At 45.8% G+C, this 26,283-nt stretch overlaps 2 protein-coding genes across 2 annotated transcripts in view; one reads left to right on the top strand and one right to left on the bottom strand.

Moving 5' to 3' along the window:
• Positions 1 to 1,433, top strand: part of ITGA11 (integrin subunit alpha 11) — a 97,953-nt gene extending 96,520 nt beyond the window's left edge. Inside the window, exon 30 of the mRNA XM_080930283.1 lies at positions 197 to 1,433. Within this exon, the coding sequence (XP_080786409.1) occupies positions 197 to 268 (72 nt within the window). The 3' untranslated portion in view covers positions 269 to 1,433. The remainder of the gene's footprint in view (positions 1 to 196) is intronic.
• A 7,565-nt stretch (positions 1,434 to 8,998) lies between these two features.
• Positions 8,999 to 21,428, bottom strand: FEM1B (fem-1 homolog B). Its single transcript, XM_080930286.1, has 2 exons — positions 20,600 to 21,428; positions 8,999 to 11,606 (listed from the first exon to the last, which is right to left on the bottom strand). The coding sequence occupies exons 1-2, from the start codon at positions 20,845 to 20,847 to the stop codon at positions 9,971 to 9,973; spliced, it is 1,884 nt and encodes a 627-aa protein (XP_080786412.1). The 5' UTR covers positions 20,848 to 21,428; the 3' UTR covers positions 8,999 to 9,970.
• Between the last annotated feature and the right edge of the window lie 4,855 nt (positions 21,429 to 26,283).

The raw sequence follows: 26,283 nt of genomic DNA on the forward strand, positions 1-26,283 counted from the left end.
TCTTGACCCAAGACTCCACCCATTTGGCCTCAGTCCACATACTGAGTTAGGGAGCAAGGGTCCTCAGGGTGAGCTGGGGGTATTCGGGGATGCCCTCTTAGGGACAAAATCTGAGGGGCTAACAGGGGAACAGCAGATGGCACAAATGTCGCCTAGCCTGTCCACTCCTGACACTTTCCACTTTGCCTCCCCACAGCTTGGTTTCTTTAAAAGTGCCAAGCGCAAGAGGGAACCCGGACTGGGCCCTACCCCCAAAGAGCTGAAGTGAGGATCCAGAGGAAGCTTCACGTTGACGGGGGCCGGACACCGTCCAGGGGTGTGTAGGCCCAGGCCTGTGGCCTCAGAGCTTGGAGCGCAGAGGACACCCATGGACTTTGCATTGAGCTCATCTCTGGAGCAATAGTAACTGATCCCTGTGGGATGGACCTCAAGCCAGTGTTCGGAGCGACTTCTCTACTAGAGGTTAAGACACCGCCAGTACAGATCCCTAAAGACTAAGGGACCCATCCAAGACCCACCAGAAGCCTTCCCCCAAGGATCTGTAGAGGAAACCTGCTGCCCCAAACACTAAGGTGCTAGGGTTTTTTGTTTTTATCTTGCCCACCTCTGAAGAAACCCAAGGGGAAGCTAGCAAATACAAGCCCACCGTGCACGTCCTATCTGGACCTATACTTCCAGGAATCCATGGCATAACCTCCCCACCTCTCACCCTTGCTCTTGGCTCCCAAGCCAGAGCCATCCTTCTCTGCAGATAGACCCCCAAAGATCTCCATGAGTGAAGTTGTGTGGCTCCGCATGACAGCTGCAGGCCAGTGGTGGACATGTGTCCGGGGAGGTGCGAACCAGGATGCTGGGTTCCTCCCAAACACCAGAAAGCAGCAGAGCTCTCCAGCAGCCACCACCACCCACTCACTCTGGCTCTCCTGCCTCCCCCCACAGCTCTTCTCAGCAGCTTTGGTTGCTAGGCAACTCATGCTAGGGAGCCTGAGGATGATAAAAATCTGTGGCTCTCCGTACCCACTTGTCTGACAACTGCAGCTTGTCCCTGACAGATGCACTCTGGTAGGGAAGCTCTGTTCCTTGCATCACACGCACACACACACACACACACACACACGCACACGCACACGCACACGCACCTCCAAGCCACCACTGTGTGGGAGAAGGGCTCCTGTGGAGGTGCTTTGGAGGGGCCTTCTTGGCATGCACTGAACAAAACCCATGCAAGGCCCCTCAAAACCTTAGACCTCAGAGACAGATAGGCATCTCCCCCACCAGCTCTTCGGACAAGCCCCAAGGACAAGGGGCATGCAGGGTGCCCAGCAGAGTAATTTATGCCTTAACCCTTTGTTGAGATGGAAATGGACACATCAATGTCCCCTGTCATCTGTTTCATCTGAACAATGTCATCTGTTCCCCTGTGCAGTACGACCTTTCTGTCGGAAATATATTTAAGAAAATGTTCTAGAAGGTATCTTTAAAAAAATCAACAACAGACATTCCACTCTGTGCCAGACAAGGCTGCATTCTGTTTTAAAGAGGAAAGGGAGGAGGGTGTCTGCTCACATCTACATGTGGGGGTCAGCCTTGCCCATTACATAGCCTTCTCTCTCCCAACGTCTACCCGGCCTCTCCTGCTATGACATCCTACATCTTTAGTGGTACACTGCTCACCCCACCATCGTCACCCACCCCATCTTTGCCCAGGGGCTCCCCCACTCAGGTTCCCAGACCCTCCAGGCTGGGTCTTCAGTGTCTTCCCTCCCACACACTGCCTTAGAGAGAGGGGCCACTCGGATGGATGGAGTATCTCCATTCTATGTTTGTACCGGTAATTCACATTCCTGAACCCTAACAAATAATTTAGAAAGTATTTTTTTTTAATTTATGAACGTGTGTGTGTGTGTGTGTGTGTGTGTGTGTGTGTGTGTACATATACACACCAGAGCCCAAGGTGGCCAGAAGAGGGCAAAACAGGCAAAATCAAGCCCTAAGCTGGGAAGCCCACTTCCCTATAACAGAATACCAGTGGCCACCCTGTGTGGTCGCTTGTGAGAGGAGGATGAACAAACCCACCGTGACTTGACTAAACAAGTCTTCCTCCGATGGTGCCGACTCTCACGGGCTTGCCGCTTTGGAAAAACCTGACGTTGACAGGTCGGCGGATTCTTGGAAACTGATGCCTGCGCTGACAATAAACTTGGATAGTTGCAGCCTCTGGACTCCCAACCTGCATCCTGCCATGCCCCTGCCCACCCCCAGACCAACTAAATGCCCAAAAGGTGCATGAATCAGGCCCACTAGTACCTCCCTGGCTGTGAGCCCTCACTTCCTCCCTTTCTCAATCTGTTTCTTTCTATGCATCAATGTCCAAGACCGGCTGCTAGAGCGCCGGTGCTTGAGGGAGCAGGGGCCATCTAGGAGTTTCTGATCCAAGAGCTCCAGGCATCACCTGGTTATCAAAGCCTCTTCCAGGGGCTTGTGCTGAGCTGAGCTCCAAGCAAGTGGACAGGACAGAGGATGGGGGAGGGAGGAGTTCAGCACAAGTGGGCAGCTTTCTGTGATGAGTCCTGGAAACTCATGCTCAAGGTTGCTCAAACTAACCCAGACCCAGCCTAATCCGGTAGGTCTTCAGATTGAGTTTGTGATAGATCTCACACCACGGTCCGGAGAGCCCCAGTGACACTGAGAGAAACTGGGCAGCTACGCTATGAGTGTGGGGAGACGAGCAACAGGCTCTAAAGATCACCAGTGAAATGCTGTGGTGCAGGAGACACCCAGCACCCTGGTACGGGGAGGTGAAGGCAGGAGACTGAGCTTGTTCTCATTTACAGCAAACCAAGGAGGGCCTGAGGCGGCGAGTAGGGCGGTGAGTTCAAAGCCAGTCTGGACTACGTAAAACCCTGTCTTAAAAAGGAAACACTAGAGCCAGGCATAGTGTCACACACCTTTGATTCCAGCACTCCAGAGACAGAGGCATGGATCTCTCTGAGCTCAAGGCCAGCATGGTCTACAGAGTTCCAAGACAGCCAGAGCTATGTACTGAGACCCTGTCTCAAAGGAAAAACAAATAAAAACAAAAAACAAAACAACAAAACAGAAACACCATAGCTCACAGGTGGGAGTTAATAACTATTCTAGCTGCTAATTCATTATAATTATTTGCAGTCAGGTACGGTACACACCTATACTCCCAGCACTTAGAAGGCTGAGGCCTCAAGTTAAAGACCAGCATAAGCAACACACAGAGACCATCATATAGCCCAGAGGTACTTTAGCAAGCACATGCAAGGTCCAGTACAGTGTGCGTGTGTGTGCGCGTATGTGTATGTGTGTGTGCGTGGGTGTGTGTGTGGTGTGTGTATGTGTGTGTGTTGCTTCATAGCTGTCAGGATTTCTGAGGTCTCTATCTAGTAGAAAAAACAGCTACAAGTAATCCAAGAAGCAGACGGGCAAGACATGCAGAAAGCCTCAGAAGGAGACTTTGTTATGTTCTGGAGAGTGGGTATCATACAACACCCCTCAGTTGCAGTGTGTTGTGAGCTGAAAGGAGGAAGCCAGTCAGGAAAGCTTCTCCCTGGAACTAGACAGTGAAGCCTGTTGGATCAAAGGGCAAAGTATGCCTCGGAGGGCAGGTTGTCAAGGCCGAGCTTCAAGGATGGTCCCAAAGTAGCCTCAGTAAGGATGCCGAGTCCCAAGTGCATCCTGGGCCTCACAGGTCCAGCTTCTGTGAGGTGATTATGAGCATCCACAATCAGCCCAGGAGAACCATTAGCATTTGTCCCTACACAGCCTGGCTTCATGGCCCTTCGGCTCTGTCCAAGCCTAACCTGGGGACACAATAGTCTCGAACAATCCCAGAACTGTGGGTATCACTTGTGCTGAGAAAGGCGTTGATTCTTGGGAGGGCTGCACATGAGCACTTCTGAGAAGATAGAGACCTCTCCCTCGCCAAGGCCACTGCAGACGATATTCTCCAACAATGACACTTGGGACTGAGTGGCTTCAGGCCCAAGATACCAGTGTAACAGGAACAGTTGGCTTCATCGTGAAGAGTCACTGCCAATTTCAACTACCAGACAAGGGATAGCCAGGCCTCTCTCCCTCACAAGGTACTATCTGTAGTTAGTGGGTCCCTCCTAACTGATGTAGGAGAAAATTCCATCTACACAGCAACATGAGCAGTTTAACAGACTGAAGGGTCCATCTGTCTAATCCTGTCTCCAGTGGAGACATGTGACCTGGGTTTTGTGTCACATTGTGGTCCTCTAGAGCAGGTACTGAAGTTGACAACCCTAGTCCCATCATGTCAGTACACAGATGTAACCCCTTCATGGAAGGCACCGAGAGGTATCCTTGGCCTCCCACCTGCACAGCTCAGTACTGTGCCATGGGGCAAGAGACATGGAGCCCAACCCTGACAGTCTGTCTGACCAGGGACAAAAAGTCATTTCTGGGACTAAATCTTCAATTATAAAATGAGAGGGTTTCTGGGGCTGGAGAAATGACTCAGGAGTTACTTACAGTAGCACATACTGCTCTTCCGAAGGACCCAGTTCCCAGGCCCACATAGCAACTTACAACTATCTCTAACACCCTCACACATAATGCTAGCAAAACACCAATACACATAAATTATATTTTTACAAAAATGGAAGGGCTGCACTAAGTGATCTTTTCAGATCTATAGGCTAGAATTGCCACCCCAAATCAAAATATATTTGCGCCTCCAATATAAACACAAGTGTGTATAAAATTACAATAAATGCAATATTTTTATTATGCCTGAGAAACAGAGGGAAGGAAGAAGAGGAAAAGGAGAAAACTGAAAGAATCAGAAACTGGAACTAACACATAAAAATTTAAAGGCAGTCTCTTTCAAAAACTTAAACCAAAGGAGGAGGAAAGAAAAGTCATAAAAGCTTGTGAATTTCTAACAGAAAAAGTACAGACTAAAAAGACATCTGATCTTGTAATAAAGACTGACAGGCAGGTACAAACCCCAAAATCCACTTAAAAAAAATCATGGTAAATCTGACAACATAAAAATGTAAATACTGAACCAGTAACATCTCAGGGGTTAAGGACACTTTCCCCAAGCCAGATGAACTGACTTCTGAAAGTTGCCCTCTGACCTACCCCTACCCACATCTCCCATCTCCACCCCCCCAACATATACAGGAACACTCAAAATAAATGTACTTCTTAAAAACCAAACAAAACCATTCTTCATTAATCACCCTGGCAAAAACTAAATGAGGTGATTTCTGGGTCCTGTCAATATAGAAACAGGGAAGACAGAGGGCACCTGGACAATCTGCCAGGACTGTAAGCACAGACACTTCGAGCAGAAGACCCAAGGCCAGCTATGAGCTTGAGCGGCTGTAAGCCACGTGGGCATTCACTACCCTACTTAGAACACTGGAAATCTAAATACCCACCAATAAAAACCTGGACACACAGACCTGAAGACCATCCATGGACGTGCTATGAAGCTGTGTATCTTTAAATGTACATATATGGAATGAAAACATGCTTGCCATACTAAATAATAAACATAAAGCCCGTCTGCATTTTTCAAGTGAAAATGATACATACACAGAAAACGTATGGAAAGCTACTAAGAGACATTTTATGACATTGTCTCCACTGAGTCCAAGGAAATATGGGAACAGCTTGGCTTTACTGTTCGAGCTTTTAATATAGGATTCCACCCCACACATATAATAACTTCAACAGCCCTTTTAAAAGGAACTCAACAGAAGATCTCACATTGGACAATAAAGACACAAACTTCAAGATACTTTTTTTTCAAACATTTACTGAACACAACACCATTTTTCCTTTTACACAGCAAAGTTTGTTAGTTTCAAATTAGCTGAGCCATTAGGACTGTCAATTGCCATGAAATCAAGTGATTCTACATGTCAAACTCAAGCAGAAGACATCATGCAATATATAAGTCACTGATAGGCCCGGTGCAGTCAGCAAGGTACTAAGCTTATTAAAGTCACACAAATGGCTTGACAAGGGTGCACGAGAGGATGGCATCACCTGCTCGCAGTAAACCACGGTGAATTACTAGACTACAGCTATGTAGCTCCTCTGCACGAGGACTGCAGGGTGTGGTGAACATTACAAAGGACAGGTCCTGCCAGGTTAAGGCCAGACTGTACTCCCCAGCTACAGACCTCTGCAGACTAGTTAAGAAAGCTCTGTGGGGAGAGGCCCCTCATCTCTTCTCCGCTACCAGTTACTGAACAACAACAAAAAAAGCCATGCACACATTTTACGATACCTGATAGGAAATAGGTGCAAAGCCTGCCTGTGTCCTCACCTAGCAGGCCTGCGTCTTCATGCCTTCATTTTCCCGATGAGGCTACTCATCCTATGATTCACCCTAAAGGAAAGCTGGAAAGCTGTAATTTAGCAGTATTCACCCTGCAGATAATCAACGATACACTCCCCATAACCATCACACCGCTGTCCCTTCCCTACAATAACACAAAGGTACACTCCACAAACCTAGGACTAGAGACCATTTACTTTACATTGGTAATAGTCAATGTATCAGCATTTTCACTACGGATTTGTCCCAGATCCCAGGCTTGAGAAAGGGGCTGCTGTATGCCTGGCCCATCTCGGCAGGTGTGCCAGAGACTTCAAAGAAAGCCCCTCAGTGTATGTACACACGAGGGGCTGTCGGATGATATCCGGGATGGAGCTGTGCACTTTCAAAGTGGGAGTGGGCACAGTTCACAGAGCCAAAGGCAGCCTTGAGGGCTTTACTCTTCCCTGTCACTGCTGAAGTCGGTCATGAGAATGGTGTAATTCTGTATGCACTGGGTAGCTGATAAAGGACACTTTGGATTTTTGCAACCGTCATGAGGCACCGATCTTTAACCAACCTACTCAAGTTCAGCCACTGGCTGCTTCTCAACCAGCAGAGTACAGACGGCACAAGTCCCTTGGCTTCCATATCCCAACAAGGACATTCTGCTACTTGAATTATCCAAGTGACTTCATTTTAACTTGACTCCTCAATTACAAGAACTCCTCTCTAGGACTTGAGTTTTCAGAAATATTTGTCTAAAACAGTGTTGCCTTTAGGGAGGTGTTACTCCGTAACCATACTTTATGTCAAACAATGCTGTCCTCATCATCACTACTTAGCAACTATTTGTATAATGAAATCAAAACCCCTCTCAGAAACAAGCAAAACCAAAGTTTAGCAGATGGGCCATTTGTTGGTTTGCATGTGTAAAGTTCCCACAGTGAAGAACCTCCAGGTAGTTGAGCTGTGAGAGCAATCAGGAGTGAACTGTAAAAAGCCAGTGTCAGAGTCAGCTACCCTTTCTTCAGCAAGAGGACAGGTTTGCTGCCCAGACTGGGGCCAGTCACTGAAGTGTAAGGTTTCAATTCCTAACTGCATGACAAGTGAAAAGCACCCTTCTGCGCGCCTAGCTCATCCAAATTTATGTGACCATTTACACAGTGACAATTTACACAGTGACAAGTTCTAGGGAAATCACTAACACTATCAAGGAAAAGTTACAATTCAAAGCATGATTCTACCAATAACAAACATCAAATGACACACACGGCTGCAACAGACAGCCCAGTGAGCTAAGCTACAATGCTATACCACCTTTCACACCTGTTTTTCTTTAAAAACAAAAGTTCATGAACATTTGGCTGAGCATCTTTTCAAAGAATTCTACCAAAAACAAGTGATGAAAAAACACAGACATGAGGATCACTTCTTCCTATAATGGCTTTGTACAGGTGTTCCACAATGCAAATCTGGAGTGAGGGCACACACAGAGTCAGACCCTCAGCGAGAGTGCACGATGTGCAACTACACAACTACACAAATCTAGCTAGTTCACCACCAGCACCGTCCCATCCACTCCACCCTCATCAGCACTGTCTCCCCTCCTTCAAACGCTGTCCTTAAATTCTACATTGGAATATGCATATTCTTATTATCCTCATATATATAAATGTCTTACAACAGTGTTGGTCCTGGGTACTGAAGGAGAAAAATGTTTTTAAAACATGCAGTATTATCTGATAGATACTTTAAGTTTGGGTGCTTAAAAATCATATACATTAAAAAATGGAACCAACTAAATGCTAAGTTTCACAGCTATTCCTCACTGTCCGAAAAGGAAAGACCTGACCTGAGGAGAGGCAGGGCTGACTCATCTTATGCAGTGTGCCATCTCTTCCAGGCCACTGAGCTGCCAGAGCAAGGTGAATCAATCTCCTTAAATCACACCAAGAGGGTCTAGGTCAGAAGTTCCCAATTTAGGACATTCCAACAACTCCCTTGAAGCCATCAGAAAAGCGGTCCATGTAAACTCTCAAGTTAGGAAAGTAACTAACGCCAGGACACACACAGCACTACAGCAACTGCATCTTGCACCCTTTTCAAGCCTCCTTTCCTGCCCTCCCTAGGGAGTTCATTCTGTGGGTATCTCTGTTTAAGGCCCTAGGTGCTGATTCTGGCTTGGTCGCTCTGTACTGCTCTACCTGCAACCACCCTCCTGTGTTTTAAAAGCAGTATCCACAGGTATAATATCTGTGAAGTCTTACAGGTTGTTTAAAGTCTGTATCTGATGTTGTATCATGACAATGCTTTTCACTAAAGGAAAACAAGAAGCTGTGGGTCTCCACATATGGTGCCATGCACTAGGGGTAGCTCAGGCATTCATTTGGCACTAGAGAAAATTACAGGAACAACTAGTTTACTTTCATTCTCATACCCAGCATCAGCAGAAGCTGGTGTTCCTTCAACTTGAATTTCTGTGATGCTTTAGAGAAAAATCACAGAATACTCTTGAGAGTTGAAATGTTGCTAATTTTAAAAAAGCAAAAAAAAAAAAAAAAAAAAAAAAAAAAAAAAAAACAAAGACCTCAGTACCACATTCTGTGGTAGAAGAGTCTACAGCTCTGATACACCTTTCTCGTGGCACTGAGAATCATTTTCCTCATCAAATACTTCATTTCCTATACCCTACTCCTGGTTTTCTTACAATGGACTAAGTAAAAACATCACAAGTGTCCTCATTCCTCTCCATCTTACACATAATTAGGGAGACACAAATGCCCTCTGGAAAGGCATTTTCCAATTTTTAAAGATACAACACACAAGGAAAGGGCTGGAAGAGGACCAAGTACAATGTCTAGCTATACTGTGACAATGTTTCATAATACAGCTTGCTCCTTATTTAGTTCTGTGAGCCAAACCAACTGCAGAAATGCAATTTAGATCCATCGTTACGTCAGAGACCAGACGAATTCAAGCCTAAGGGCGGAATCTAGCAATGTCCGCAAGGCTGGGCTAAGATCACCAGCTAGAAGACACTACCCAGCAGAACCCAATCATTTCCAGGAATTCAACTTTCCAACAATAACTACACATAATTTCAGCAATTATTAATCAGTAGCTAAATGTTTCAAGTCCTCCTGATGTAAATGTGCTGTATCACTGTGCACACAGTGAAGTGAGAGCCATCCACGCAGGGCTCGAGCATCTCCCATTGCTCCCAGTGTTCCTCTTTAGTTCATTTTCTTCATGAAATCCTCAAAACTGCTGCACGGATGACATGCTGACATCAGCTTAACAGAAATACTTTTGTAGGCAGCTGTTTAAAACATCATCAATTTTAAATCACAAATGCCCCATTACACAAAAATCTTACATTCATTCCTTTACAAGAGAAAAAAAAAAAAAAAGAAAAGAAAAAAACAAATGTCCAAACGCCTTCCAGTTACACCTGAACAGTGCTCTGTTTAGTGTGCTGAACTCAATGCCACATGAGAAAAGAGGCACACAGAACCAAGGACAATGGGCTGAAAGGACAGCAGAAAGAAAGGAGAATTTACAAACACAGAATTCTATTGTCTGTGATTAAAGTCCTTTACTTTTTAGCACCACATTAAACGATTTTACACATCCAGTCACTTAATGAAATCCAACAAACTCTTCAAGAGTCCGGGGGATCTGGTCTTGGTAGTTAATGTCGTTAGCCCGAACTGCTCGGGCAGCCAGGCACTTGAGGCTCATCTTCATCTGAGTTTTAAGTAGTATTTCAGACACCCCAGTTGTACTTTTGTCTAGCGGAGTTTTATTCTGCTTGTTTGTCATGTCGGTGTGAGCTCCAGCCTCCACAAGGCTGATGATGATGGAGTGCAAGGTCAGAAAATCACTGATGGGCCTGTTGTACTGGACGATAATGTGGAGGGCACTGTTCCCCTCATTGTCCACAGCATTTACCTCAGCGCCACAGTCCAGCAGGAGCTTTGTGACCAGTGCGTTGGGAAAACTGCAGACATCGTTGGTGTGGAAATCATCAACTGGTGTGTTTGAGTTGACAGCCAGGTGTAGCAAGGTGAAACCTTCCCGCGTTCTGGGGTCCAGGTGAATCAGGTTGTAAATCTGCTTGTTAATTCTGCACTGGTCTTCTTCGCTACACTGTGTCTTGGTGGAGATGCACACGAGGTACAGAAAGGTATAGAGGTTACACTCGTAGTTATCCATGGCACTGTGGACATCAGCATCGGACACATTCTTAACTCTGTTCATGCTCTGCTCTATTTCCAAGACACTGCATCTCAAAACGCATTCTATGTCTGGGGCCTTCACAGCTTCATTGAGGTGTATCATCTGTGAGAAGACCTGGGCAAACCGAAGCAGATCCTTGTGGGTATTCCTATTTCCTTTCTGCCTGAGGTGTAGCGCATGAAGCCACAATTTGATGCACTGCTCGAACTCCATGTTATCAGCATAGACAGCCCCTCTGTAAATGATGGGGTGGGAAACATCAATGTTGTCAGCACCTAAAATCCGTTCCCGCACAATAAGGCCCTCCATGTGAAGAGCATCTCTGTCCTGCCGAATAGCCTCCAATTCCTGTGGGTTCCTACACTCAGTTCTGTTCCCATAAGCGTGGATGGGTGGGAGAACCTCTTTCTCAAGAATGTTGTCACCATCCTGAAACCTCTCCAACATAGCTAAATATAAATAGTGGTATGTCTTCATGATGTCATAGTTCTCTCGGTCATTTGCAAAGGAGGCACCCAAGAGCTCCAAGGCTTCAATTCGACTTCTGCGGTCACAATCGGCATGAGAAAGCAACAGTTCGACGACATCAGCTTTGCAGCTCTCAGCAGCTACCTTCAGTGGTGTCATCCCATGGCCGTTCACCACTATTGCGGCTCGCCACTTTATCAGTTCCTTCACGATGTCAATGTGCCCAGCTTCCGCTGCGAAGTGCAATGCTGTGGCTCCACAGTGTGCTTTAGCGTTGGGATCAGCACGTTGTTCTAAGAGGTATCTGACCACATCAGTGTGCCCCTTATATGCTGCGATCATAAGGCAGGTGTTGTCATACTTGTTGGCAATGCTGATATTGGCATTATTTTCAACCAAATATTTCACAATGTCCAGTCTGCCATCAAAGCATGCTGCCCGCAATGGAGTTGAGTTAGTGACTGTGGTGTGGTTCACGTTGGCTCCATGGCTGACTAGGAGTTTAACAACTTCAAAGTGTCCGGCTCCCGCAGCACACCAAAGAGCAGTGGCACCGTCAATGACATACCTACACACAGAAGTAACAGTCAAGTCAGACAGCGGGCCCTGACATGCATTCATAGGCATTAACCAAAACGCCACTTTCCCAAACATTAATAAAGTATCAGATAGGGTAAAAATAAAAACAAGTAATTTCAGGAAAGCACTTTACTAGTGTGGAATCAATAAAATTATTGCTTCTGTTATTCCTAACTAAACTCATTTTTAACCTGAAGAATACTCTCTATTGGCAACAATACACTTCAGAAAACACAGAAGAAAGGCTTGGATGGCTCAACGGACAAAGTACCTGCTATGCAAGCATGAGGGTCTGAGTTCACATCTCCAGAGCACACTTAGCCACGAGTGTCTGTCATCTTAGAGATCGCTACTGTGGGTGGAGACAGGGAATCCCCTAAGCTAATGGGTGTATTCTAAGTAATCTGTCTCAAGGAAGGTGAGAACCCAGACCACACACACATAGTTTTAAAACCAAAAAAAGCAAAGCAAGCAAACCCAGAGGGAATGTCTGGAGGTCTACATGTTTTTTTTTGCCAAAGGTATGCTGACTCTTCAGCACACACTATGGCCTGCCTCTCAGCAGACAGGGACTCCTTCAGAGTTCAGTCTTCCTATTTAGAGAAACAGCTCCAGTGTCTACATTACTTCTGTTAAGATGCTGCTTTAGGGAGGAAAAAAAACAAAAAGCAGATGACAGCAGCTCTAAGATGGCAGCTCTCAACCTGTGGGTCACAACCCCTTCTGGCAATCCCCTTCCTCCAAAAATATTGACATTACAATTTGTAAAAGCAGCAAAATTACAGTTATGAAGTAACAATGAAAGTAATTTTGTGGTAGGGGGGTCACCACAACATGAAGAACTGTATTAAAGGGTTACAGCATTAGGAAGATTGAGGATCACTGCTTTAAAACTACAGCAAGAATGAACAACATTGGGTCATCTGATGTTGTTAGTGGCTTTTTAATAAGTATGTTACAGTTTCTTCTTACCCAGCTAGCTCCCAAATTATTGAGACTGGACTATACTAATTTAATATAAAATTAATTAATCTGGCTACTTCCCAGCCAAAACCCCCAGATCCTTGTAATTTTATGGCTTTCTCTGCTCAGGGCTGTTTTTTCATGGTGTCTCCTTGACTCTCCCCACGGGTAATCCATTTCTCCTCTTTCCTGTACCCATCCCCTGGCTGGGAGGAAGTCCTACCCTATGCTCTCCCGTTTAATCATGGGCTGATCGGCTTTTTATCAACAAATCCGACAATAAATAGGGAGCAATGTTTACACAAGACTGAGGCAGGAGACACTTAGATAAGGATTCCTTAGAACAGGGGAGACAGATCAGGATTTGAATTCCCACACAGTATACAACATTATATCTACACAATACAGTCAGCTGTATAATGCTTTCCTTTGGGAAATGTACTAGATGGCAGGATGCATATGGAGACTTCCTAAGCAAATATGCTCAGCATGTAAATATAAGCACTGTATAAAAATGTGCTTTAGCATGCTATACCCCAAATAAAAAAATGTTTGTATACTGTGTGACGGCACATTCCTAAAGAAATTCATGACACGGCATGAACAGCAGGAACAACTAGCATTTGAGAAACTACCCAGGCAACTGGCTGGCTGGACACTGTGAACACTGAGGCTAGTTACCAGCTACTCACTGAGCCACTGCTGCAAAGCAGCGTTTGCAGCCTCTACAGAGTTAGGCTCTTCTGACAAGTCCATCCTTCCCACTTCCCCCAGTATCCTTTTCCTAATTTTAAACCTACTGATAATGGTTTTGTGAAACCTAAGGACTTTTTGCTAAAGATATTTAGAATTACTGTACTAGAGCCATAAGTTCACCTGACAAATATTAGGGCAGGGTGATGACCAAATAATTATTCACTAGGACAATTGAGCACACCAAAAATCTATTAATGAGCTTCCACTACACAGCCTTACGTTGTGACACAGATCAAATTACAGCCCCCACAAAGTCAGAGAGTACAACTCCCATAATGCCTCTCCTAAAGTCAAGTGTTAGCCCTGCAGACAGGGCACCTCCCTGACTCTGAAATTACAGTTCTTATGAAAGAGGCAGGCTCTTGGCAGTAGCAGGCTGACCTACTCTCTGCTTTCAGCCATGTAGGACAGCCTTCTTCACTGCAGAATGCAGCCCTTGCCAGACAACCAAACTTCCCTTCACTTGGAATGCCTCAGCCTACATGATATGGGAAATAAATTCCCACTCTAAGAATCAGACTTAGATATTTTGTTACAGCAGCACAAAACAAACAAAGACTTAGAAAAGCATAAATTAGCCCCAGTTAACATCACAAAGAAAATTGAGTTATACTGTACATGAAGTAGTTAATACAGTACTAGAGACATTAAAATATTTTGTATGAACAATTTGATGCATGAGATATTTTCCTTAAAGCCAGCTGTACCTCTTTAAGTCTATATATTATATATAGCTTAATTAGAATTACAAACCTAGTAAAATTGCACAAATTTTTAATATGGTAGCAATGCCTCATCTACTGAGCCATCTCACCAGCTATCCATCTTGAGTATACAGCTATGAACCCACTTTCTGATCCAGGTTCTCTTTGGGCCTCTTCCCAGTCAATTCTTCCCTAGATCATTTGCCTGAGATGTAAATTTCCTATTCATGGAACCCTGCAGCATACTCCTTCATATCTGGCTTTTGCCACTGTGAGATTATTCCATGTAGTTCCAGCAGTTTCTTTTTGAATGCTATGTAATACTATGCTGTATGAGTACTATACTGTTTACTTATCAACTGTCCTCTTAATGGACATTCTAGTTGTTTCCAGGGATTGCTTTAATGAATACAGGTGTTCTAAATAGTCTTCTTTGTTTTGGTTTTGTCTGAGACAGTCTCAGTATGGAGTCCTTTCTAGTCCCTAATCACCTGGATCCTCTGGATGAGCTGTAAATGCTCTTAACTCCTAAGCCCTAATAGTTTAAAATGTGCATCACATGAGGTAAAAACAAAGGCTTATTTCCTCTCATGCAGGTTATTTGCTCCAGCACTATTTATTTAAAGTGTGCCTCCTACCTTAGTTCTCATGGAGTTGTTCTTTCCTGCCATGGTGCTGGGGACTTGAACCCATCACTGGACTACATTCGCAGTCCTACTAGAGCCTTCATTAGCAGCAGCTCCACCTCTGAGCTCCTCTCTGCAATGTTCCCGATGCACTATTGCATCCTTGCAGCAGTGCCACACTGAACTATGGGCTTTCTTGGTTATATTCCCATATACTTTCAGATGGGCCAGCCAGAAAGCTACTGCTTAACTAACATCCCATTGACTCCTCCACTCCTTCTTCCTTTTGGTTATTTTCCTACAATAGACTAGCCTAAAAATTGCTGTATATAGCTCAGGCTGGCCTTAAACTGGCAATCCTCCTGCCTCACCCTCTCAAGTACTGGGATGACAAGCATGCACTGTCATGCCTGGTCCTGATCAATTCCTTAGTTTACAAACAAATAAATGAAAATAAGAGTGGTATTTTAAGCTGGGTATGGTAGTGTGTGCCTAAATGGGAGTCTGGGACAGGAAGGTCATAAGATTGAGGCCAGCCGTCACTCTATAGTGAGTATTAAGCTTTTTCCCTAAAAAAAACTAAATATATATAAAGTTAATTATTTTATTTTATTTCACTTTCAAACAGGGTCTCACTAAGTAGACACTATCTGGCTGGAACATAGAGAGAAAAGGTAATATTTTAATTGCTAGTATAAAACTAATGTATGTAAAGAACCTATTTTTATGTAACACTTAATATTTAAATAGTTTATATCTGTATTCCTAGCATATGAAAATTTTGTATTTTTAAAACCAATTCATAGGAGCTAATCAGTTATGGAGTGCTGCAGAACATGTGCAAGATTAGGTTTAACCTCTAGCACCAACAGCTTCTTACTCCTCACACACACACACACACACACACACACTAAAAAGCAACTGCTCAAGGACACAGTGTAACTTAGCATGTTAATACCAACATCTGTTAACTATGTATTTGTTTTCTATTACATTGTATTTACTTGTAAGTGGAGAGGGTGTGGGGGATGGGGGTTCCTGATTTCAAGCACTACATGAGTATAGGTGTTCACAGAGGCCAGAAGAGGATGTCTGATCCCTTGGAGCTGAGTTACAAGTGGATGAGCCACTTCATTTAGATTTTGGGACCCAACCTAGGTTCTGTGGAAGAACAGTGTGAGCTCTTCACAGCTGAGCTCTCTCTCCAGCCCTGTCTTTTAAGCATGAGGGGAAGAGATGAAACAAAAAGCAATTAGAATATTTTTCTGACCTCAAATTTCACATAATCTATGATGAAAAGGTAAAAATTAAAACTCAAGTACATACTCATTTCATGATATTTTTGCAAATATTAAGGTGATGCAAATCTTTAATCCCAGCCCTCTGGAGGCATAGGCAAGAGGATCTCTGTAAATTCAAATAAGCCTGGTCTACAGAGCGAGTTCCAAGACAGCCAGGACTACACAGAGAAACTCTTGTCTTGAAAAACCAGTGATAGTAATAATAGTAATAATAATATCTTTTGTTTAATTTTGTAAGACAGGGTATTACTAGGTATCTCTGGCTGTCCTAGAACTCACCATGTATACCAAGCTGGCCTCAAACTCAGAGATCCTCCTGCCTCTACCTCCAGAGTGCTCAGGTTGAAAGCATGGACCAACAGGCCCAGCAGTATTAATGTATGCACACCCACACATGTCCTGACATGAATGTGGAAAGGACAGCTTAAAACTGGTTCTCTCCTTCCACCCGTGCTTTCCAAGGACTAACTCCAGCCCTCAGGCCTGATGGTAAGACCCTCCCCAGTCATCCATCCAGCTGCCCTTCACTGTTATGATGGAAAGAACTTGTTTACTTTATGGTCTTTCCCAAGACAGTCTGGTATTTTTCATTTTTCTTTTATGCATATAAAAATGAGACAGGAACTATAGAACAGTTCCAATTACCTATTCTTTTGTTTGTGTGTAAATATGGGGAGAGGGGCACACACTTGAGCATGTATGTATGCACATGTGTAATATTTACATAGCCCTATAAACAAAAATACCATTTTTTGTTTTTCAAAACAGGGTTTCTCTGTGTGTAGTCCTGGCTGTCCTGGAACACACTCTGTATTCCAGGCTGCCTTAAACTCAGAGATCTCCCCCTGTCTCTGCCTCCAAGTTCTGGGATTAGACACTTATATCACCACTACGCAGCAATACTAATTCTTAAAAACAGAATATAAAGATATAATAAAGTTAATGTACCATTTACTAAGCTCTCATGAGAGAAACACTATGGAACAATGATCTCAGAGCTGGAGAAGGTTCAGTCAGTAAAAACACTTGATAATCCTCTCAATTGAGTTCAAGACCTGGAACCCACATTTTAAAATAACTTTAGTTATTAAGTAAGTATTAACAATTAAAAAAAAAAAAAAAGCAAGATTCAGTGGCCCACATGTATGATCCCAGCCCTTGAACTGCTTCGGCAAAAATGGGAGGTGGGAATAGGCTCCTGCACACAGTTCAACAACAGATAGGAGACCTAACAATAAAACAAGATGAACAGACCATAAAGTAAATTAACCTGTTTGATCTTTTGGGCTGGAGAGACGGCTCAGCACTGACTACTCTTCCAGAGGTTCTGAGTTCAAATCCCAGCAACCCCATGGTGGCTCACAACCATCTGTAATGAGATCCTATGCCCTCTTCTGGTGTGTCTGAAGACAGCTACAGTTTACTCATATAAAACAAATAAGTCATTTCAAAAAATAATTAATCCAAAATTGCAATGCAAATTCTGTGCTATATATATATAATTTTTATAACATAATAAAAAATAATCTGATCAATCCAATCTCTTCAAGAACAAAGGCATCCATGAGGTATAAAGGTTTTAAGTTGTAAAGTTTCTAGCTGTCATGGTTCTGCTTGAAATACCCTGGTACAAACACTGGAAATGAAAATGAAAACTCATTAGATGTGCATGATCAGAGCCTTAGCTAAAGTCCTGGAAATCATTCTCAAGACCAACGGAGCTCCTTGACACACTGCCAGTGTTTTCCTATGCAAAGATGGAGGATGTGGTCCTCCTGCCTTTCTCTCACTGGACGTTCAGTAAGTGCTCATCCTAACACTGTCTTTGAAAATCAGAGCACTCAACAAATGACTTCAGCATATCCCCACCAAGCTCTCCCCACCCATGTCTCAGCAAACCTGCTCAACAAGTGGTTCCCAAACTAGCACATTGGAGTCAGGCCCTCAGGACTCAGGCAGACAGCACTCCACAGCTACAGATGGCTTCCCTTGGTTCTGTTCTCTTTCTGAGAATCTTTGGTAGCTTCCCATCCATCATTCCCTCATGGAGCTCTTTTCCACTTACCTCTGTCAACTCTGCTGTTCACATGCTGAGCCATAAGCAAATCGATCTCAAATATTATTCCAAAGATAGTGGAGAGGACTCAAACTATTGATATGGGGCTTATTCTAGGTGGTAGTTCCTTCTCTCTTGAGCAGTTCCCAGCCTTTCTGATGTTGCAACTCTTTATTTAGTTCCTCTTGTGGCAACCCCCAACCATACAATTATTTTTGTTGCTACTTCCTAACTGTAATTTTGCTATTATGAATCAGAACAAGATATCTGATATGGGACCCCAGTGAAAGGGGTCACAAACCACAAGTTGAGGACCGCTGCTTTAGAACCTATAATATAAATCAATCTACTTGGTTTTCTAAGAGGTTATAAAGCTTTTGGGTAGAATACAGAGTGATGGTTTATCAACTATGTGGATCCAGCTCAAATACTGCCTTCCTTTGTACAGCCTTGATTCTCCACACCTGTTCTCTCAGCAGCCTCAAAGACTCTTACAAGCCTAAATGGCAGATTATCTGTAATTACTAACGTTCGATTCTCCCCTCCCCTCTCAGCAAACTGTCAGTCTCAACAATGGGAACACAGTCTCATTTGTCTCTGAATACAGACCCCTTACCAAAAGCTTAGCACACAGTGGGTGTCTGCTTTAGAATTCCTTAATCTCACTAGCTTGTGCAGAACGGTGAACAAGATATTCAGGTACACAGGTTCAAACTGCATTTCCAATCTGGTCAGAAGTCGGGGGAGAGGAACTTGTTTGTTCTGAAACAGGGTCTCTGCAGCACTGGCTGGCCTTAAACCTTTATCTACCAAGCTGACCTCAAATGTACATAATTTCCTACCTCCCAGTGTTGGTATTACAGGCCTGCAGCACCATACCTGGCATCAGCTTCATACCTCGAAGTAGCTTTCTCATCCATGATACAAGACAGCAGGGCTGGAAAGATGCTCAGTCATTGAAGGCTAGGCTCACAACCAAATATATAAGATAGCAGTGACCAGTGCCTTTCTAAATTCATGAGAAAACTTTCTTCCTGACAGGTCTTCTCCACCCTGATCTCAGCAGGCTCCATAGCAACAGCTGCTATCACAGGGACTCATTCCTAACTTAAGTGTTTATATAGTGGGGCCATCCTGTTTCAGGTGTAGATAAGGTTGTGAGATGCTGGAAAGTTCCAGGACACAAACGCCAAAGAGGAAGAACAAGCATGAATCAGGATGCCATCTTTGCTCAACACCACCTTCATACTACCTCCAGTATTACTGAAAGTAAGCCATGGCCCAGGGGCTGGCATTCCACTAGAATACAGCAGTCCAAATCATTTCCCTCTCATTTAAAAAAGACCTGAAAGCTTTTATGGTTTAAGGAGGGGAAAAAAGCAAACAAAATTTAACATTGCCTTAGTCATCTTTTAAAAAAAAATGCTTTCAAGCTCACACCTAATGATACCAGGATTTAGGAAGCTGAAGCAGGAGGCTGGGGGATCCCAGGCCAGCCTGGGCTATGCAGCAAGACCTGGTTTGGAAAAACAGAAGTAGCAAAAATAGAGATAGATAGATAAATAGATAGATAGATAGATGATAGACTGACAGACAGACAGATAGATAAGATAGATAATGCTTTAAGTGTCTAACCAAATTACTAACCAAAACTAAATTGCACATTTCTATACTTTGACTCCATCTACTTCAAAAGAAAATGCTAAACTAGTAATAGCTTGTTTATTTGCAGGGCAACAAAAACCAATATAACCCACAAAGCAAACTCTGAATACAGCTATATTATGTCAATCATTCCACAATCGTTCAGCAGAGGAAAAAAAGGGGGGGGGGGTTATGTCAAACATGACAACTCTGTTATCTTTCCCTCGCCCCAAAATATGTACAATTAACCTCAAATGGGGAAAAAATGGTTAGAATGATAATTTTTGAACGATATTAAGTATTCGTGAAGCCTTCCCACTGTATCATCCTATAACATATAATTTAGCAATGGCGTAACTTCTACGCCAGGCCTAGAGCCACCTGTACAGCCAAAAATACTGGCCAGCAATATGGGAGAGTCAGAATCGTGTCTAGAGATGCCGGGCTGCATGACAAAATTCTAAGGACTTATTTTAACAGAAAGCCCCAGTGATCTGCTTGAGGTTCGATCTGACCTCGGTGGGCTGGGGGCAGAAGGGATATGGAGAGGTTAAATGAAGCATCAAAAGGTCCTCAATTTTAATGTTGATCTCGTTCATTTCCGATCTAGGTTACTACGCCAGTGCTGATATAAAGATATAAAAACCTAGATAGGCAGCTACCACTCCGACACTGTGTTCGCTGACTGATGGAGAAGACTATAGCTCTCTCAAGACCCAGGGTGTGGCTACCACCTACAGGGGGGAATAGGGAAGGAGTGGATAAGAAAAGACAGCAAAACATAGCCTTGGGAGATGAGGTGGGCATCAGTGGGGATGAAGAGGGTATGAAAAAGGAGTCCACACATGAAAACAGGGTTAAAAGGATGGGAGGATCCAGGACTTGTGAGGTCCGCACGCGTCGGAGGCAGGAAGGAGTAGGGATATACCTACCCGTCGAAGCGGACGGTGCCAGTCTGCTGGGTCTGCACTCGGTAGTGTTCTAACAGCAAGCGCACCACCTTGGCATGCCCATTGCGGGCTGCGATGATGAGGGGTGTGGAGCGCTGTCCTCCCTGCTGGCTGACATAGCCCAGCAGGTAGCGGATATCGCTTTCTGACCGGTTAAGGAGCAAGGCAGCCAGAGTGAGCACCTTGCCCTCGCTGGCCGCCTTGTACACATAGCCAGCTAGGCCCTCCATGGCCGCCGCCAACTCCAACACCCGTTTGGTCGCCACCGCTGCTGCTGTCTTGCGCCCCCGGAGGCCGCGTCCACCAGCACTTCAGACCCGGGCCCTCACAGCCCATTCAACAGGGCGCCGCCGCCGCACCCAGGCAGCAGCGCGACCCAGCGAGGGCGGAGACACAGAGGGGGCCGAGCGCCGCCGGAGGCACAACTGTGACCCGGCCCGGGCGGGAAGAAGGACGGTCAGGGCCGCCCCCGAGGCCCCAGGCACCGGCCCTGGGCCGAGGGGATCTCCATGGCGGCCGCCGCCCCGGGCCTCAGGCCGCCTCCTTCCTGCGGGCTGCGACAGGCGCGCGCCCGAGCTACGGGTCGCAGGTGGGGTCTCGAGAGGCCCGCGCGCGCTTCGGATGGCGAGCGATGTCCACGCCTGCCTCGCGCCGGGCTGAGGGTCTGGAACGGCCTCCGCTTCGCTCCTCGCCGCAGGAAAACCGCGAACACTCGCCCACCGGCGATCGGAAGTGTCCGGTGGCGAGCAGAAGTGGCGCGAGCCGCGCGTGGGTGTTCGCGGAACGCTCGGGCAGCACCAGCACCGGAACTTAGGGCGGGAGGAAAGCAGCCGCCGCAGACGGAGCCGAAGGGAGGGAGGGAAGGCGGGAGTGGGAGGGACGCTTAAGTAGGTATTGCTTCCTAAACCGTCCGGCGGGCAAACGAGGATGTGCTAAAGAAAGGTTCCGCTGTGCGCAGTTAGCCGAGCCCTATACGGGTTTGAAAGTCCCTAGTGCCCTTGATCAAGGAAGGAGCCATCTCCTCGCCCCCACAGGACCCCAGGATGCTTAGTCAAGACTGGGGACAGAAATAATGCTACTGAACCTACGGGCTAGAAAGCACATCCAGTTTTATGATTAGTAGTGTGGGATACTGTCTGCCAGTGATTCACGCGCGGGGTCGTGGGGTGGGGGTGGAGGCACAGGGAAAGGGGTAAGAGCACCCAAAAGATCCACTTTTGAATAAGGACTGTAAGAGCCTCCGAAATTTGGGAGGGCGTGAGCCGCTGCAGTGAGAAGAAGCTGAAAACCTGACCAGACCTCCCAGGAGAGGGGATTAAGTGTGTAAGATAAAGAGCTAAGAGGCAGCAGTCATAGCCAGATTGAACCAGTCTCTAGTCCTGACCCTGCTGAACCTCCGTTGTCTTACTTGCGTCACAGAATTGTTAGGATTTGAAAAAGAGCATTTATCCAAAGAATGCTATAAGCCATTCACGTGCCAGGGTTTTGGTTGGCATCAGAGATTTCTTCCTATAGGCCAGGCCTTTCTCTCCTGGGGCTTGTGTGGTTGTGTGGAAGAAGCCGACAAATAAATGATGTAGAGTTGTTGGATTCCTACCATTACCATTTACTATGAAACAGGGCTCTACGGGTGTGGACTAGGAGACTTCGTTTGTGTGGCCAGAGAACTCCGTAACAGGTGCCCGGAACAGAGGCTGCGCAAAGGAAATTGCACAGAGACACTGAGCACAAAACAGATGGTGATCTGAGGACAGAGAGCAGTGTGGCTGCTGACTGTAGGAAGAGTTCTAAAGGATTAAGTCAGCAGGATGCAAGTCATGTGACCCAGGAGCCTATGCAAACGACTTGGTTTACTCTGTGATGGCATTTAGGGAGTTTTAAATAGGAAAGCGACAAGATGGCGATTTTTTTTTTTTTTTTTTTAAGATCACGTGTGGGCTGCCTGGTGTGTGGAGAACCTAGCCCAGGAAGCACGAGTTTAGAAGTACAAAGGCCAGTTAGGACCGACTGGGGTTACAGGTAATAGATCAGACCACTTCTCTCCTACAGCACAAGTTACCTATTTTCAGATCCCTGTATAAATGTTGGGGTTGCCCCCCCCTTACCGTATTAAAAAAAAAAAAAAGACAGCCTTGGAAATAAGGACTGAAGATAAGATTTCCTTAATGTTTATGTATATATTTTGTGTATATGAGTTCTGTGTCTGCATGAATGGCCTGTGTACCTTTAAAAGAAAAGATCAGATCCCGTTGATGTTTGTGGGCCAGCATGTGATTGCAGAGGATTGAACCTGGATCCTCTGGAAAAACAACCACTGAGCCATCTCTTAAGTCCTTAGCTTCTCTGAAATAACTAGCAGGAAGGAAAGCTGGCTTGTTTTGTGCTGGGATTTCGGGTTGTGAGAAAATCAATTTTTTGATAGTCTGTGCTGGCTGGATGTGAGGGTTTTGAGGGGGATTGATCTTTTTGTTTTGTTTTGGGGGAGGTTTGGAGGCTTGTTTTTGTTGTCTTGTGTTTTTGTTTGTTTGTTTCTTGTCAACTTGACACAAGCTAGAGTCAGCTGGGAAGGTAGAACATCAGCTAAAATACCTCCATCAGATTGTCAGAAGGGAAGTCTGTAAGGCATTTTCTTGATTGTTGATGAGGGGACCTCTGGGGACAGTACCAGCCCTGGACAGGTGGCCCTGGATGCTATAGAAAAGCAAGCTGACTGAGGGCTGGGTCGCAAGCTAGTCAGCACTGCTCCCTCTTGATGGAGCTTCAGGTCTTGCCTCCAGGTTCCTTCCTTGAGTTCTTGCCTTTCTATCAGTGACGGCCCTGGAAGTGTAAGCCAAAGAAACCCTTTCCTCCTCAAGATTATCACAGTGACAGAGAAACACACAAGAAAACGGACCTGAGCACTGTGTCCCTGGATGTCCTTCTGTGACTCTAGAGCACAAAATTGTCCTCTCTTCTCTTGTCTTTCTCCCTCCCTCCAGCCCTCTCTCAAACTCCCAACCTAGGGGCAAGCTGGCAGCCATGAAAGTATTCCTATCCCCTAAGTGAGGCCCCTTCTCAGCCCTTTGACCTGGCCACATCCTAACATTCTTTTCTCACCTGATTAGGTAAAGAAAATAATGTAAAAGTCTCGCCATAGCCCCCTTATTCCAGTTTTGATTTCTACCAGAGACCTGTCTCATTTCCCTTGCTCTGAGTAAGACTTCCTTCTTCCTCGCCCTCCCCTCCCCAACTCAGTTTGGAAGTGTAACAAACAAGACCAGGAAAAATCCAAGAGAGGGGCTCTCAGGAACCTCACCTCTCAGGAAAAGGCCTCTACTCTGGCAGCCCCAGGTCAAGAGTCCTGAACCACTTAAATAGTATTTAGTGTGGGGCTCTAGGCTCCGACGGTTGCTCAATAGCCATCCACCACTGGAGACTATTTGGTTGCCCCTATTTACCTGGCCTTGGAGGGTAACATTTCTGTGGTCAGGCTGTGCAAATCTGGAGAGGATGAGTAAACAGGATAAGGCTGCATATCCAAAGGCCAGAGTCCAGAAAGAGTTCCTTGTGCTTTAGCCTCTTACCCTCTCCCTAGACAAGAAAGCCGCTGAGTAACTAAAAACACAAAAATAAGCAGCTTCGTCCTTGCAGATTTGCTAATGGCAGTGAGCTGAAGCTTCCCCCCTGGACAAAAAGGCAGGGTCGCTGGCCTTTCCCGGAGAGTGTGGCCTGCATGCTGAATGTCTCTGCCTTCCACACTAGGTTGTCCCAGCCCAAAAGCTCTGAAGCAACGGGGTTCCTCGGGTTTTGTAAAGAGATCTTGTATCATTTTCAAACACCAATGAAGATACTCATTTTAACCCTATGATCGATCCTCTCTCTGCTGTTGAACAGATCTCCACTGGATTCCTGTATCTGCATGTGAGTGTGGCTCCAGATTGCACAAACTGCTCTCATGCGATACGTTGAGTACATTCCTTTTAGGACTGTGTGAAATCCTGCAGGCTCCCTGGCCACGTCTGATCCACGGAAGTATCCATGTTCTGTCAGCATACATGTTCTTCCTCCTCTCACCCTGGCACGCACCCTTCTGATGTTAGAGGAATCTCCATACTGTGTCTTTTCCCTGCCAGGGTGTATCTGTCTCTAAGCTTACCACCACCACCAACAGGGCTGGAAGTGGGTAGACAGAAGGCTCATTCAGAAGGGCTCAGAGCTAAGCATGGCGGCTTATGCCGACAAATCTAGTGCTTAGAAAGCTGAGGCAGGAGGATCACTATCAGTGTGAGGCTAGTCTGAACTGACTCTGTTGAGAAAAAATATTCAGAAGTCCCAGCAAAGCTACAGAAGGAAAATGTCAGCAATTAGAATAACAACCAAGACATGACTGCTGACTGTGTGAGCCCAGGTTCGCAGGACGGGCAGCTCATCAGCTTCCTCTTCCTGTTTCCCAGTCTTGGCTTTTCCCTGAAAATCAGATCTAACTACGGGTCACACTGAGGCACGGAGAGACGGCAGTCTGTTTGCCAGAGTCCAATCAGGGAACGGGACTGGAGCAGTAAAGCTGCTGTGATCAATGGCTCTTCCCTGGAGGGCAGCTACAGCCAGGTGTTAGGATCATGATGACAGTGACCATAGGAGGATCTCACTGAATGCAGCTCTGGCTCTGTGTCAAAGGTCATAGTGACCACTTCATGGAGGCTGCTTCAGTGTGGACCATTGTTTGCATCCTGGCACTGAGGAACTCAGGCAGAAACATAGGGCAGCTTGGCCGTGACCTCTTAACTAGGAAGTGATAGAAAGTCAGCTTGCATCTGACTCTAATTCCTCCCTAACCTCCCTTTATCTTCTCTTTCCTCCCTGCCCCCCACCTCCAGCCAGTTGTCAGTTTAGGTGCCTGGGGCCTTCTGGTGGTCTGGACTATTTCACCCGGCCAAGTTAGCTTATCTGTAATTTTATGGTACCCGAGAAGGGCTCAAGGAGGCCTCAACCCCCAGCCACACACACAGCAGACTACCCTCAATCCCACCCCAGAAATGCAGGCTCGACCCAAGCAAGCACTTGTCTCCTGCTTAAGATCTTCGTAAAAACGTCACCGAGTGCAGCACCTTCTTGAAGCTCTTACTCCTTCCCAATCAAGGCTTATGTGCGCCTGTCTTGAGAGCACTCACTCACCTACTACAGTCACCTCAGCCCCCTGATGGCCCGGACAGAGTCACATGCTTGGATCCACTGTGCTGAAGCCTCTGGCCTATCACTTATTAGTTTCCTGAGTGATGTCGGGACTCCTCACCGTGACAGCTTCCCTGTGTGTGACAGCAGCACCGGATGGACCCTGTCGTCTTCATTCTCTCGGTGACATTCTCTCAGTGAGCCTTCCCCGCAGTCCATGTGGGAATACCAAGGGCAAGTCAGTTCTTGTCATCCTCAAAGAAGAGTTTAAACCACATGACCTCTAGACTCTCTTCCAGCTCCCCAGCTACGACCCCGCCCTGAATCAGTTATTTAAGGAAACGTCTTCACTCCTTATGCTATGACAATCTCAAAAGACCCGGCCCTTCACACAAGGCCCCGTGTATAGCCGGCCAATGTTGCCATATAACAATAGTCCCTGCCTCGGCCAGGCAGTGGGAAGAGCAAATGAGGAAACTTCTAAATAGCACTTAGCATAGTGTCTGGCATTGAGT

The sequence above is a fragment of the Micromys minutus genome (assembly GCF_963924665.1).
Source record: "Micromys minutus genome assembly, chromosome: 16".
Taxonomy (NCBI): Eukaryota; Metazoa; Chordata; class Mammalia; order Rodentia; family Muridae; genus Micromys; species Micromys minutus.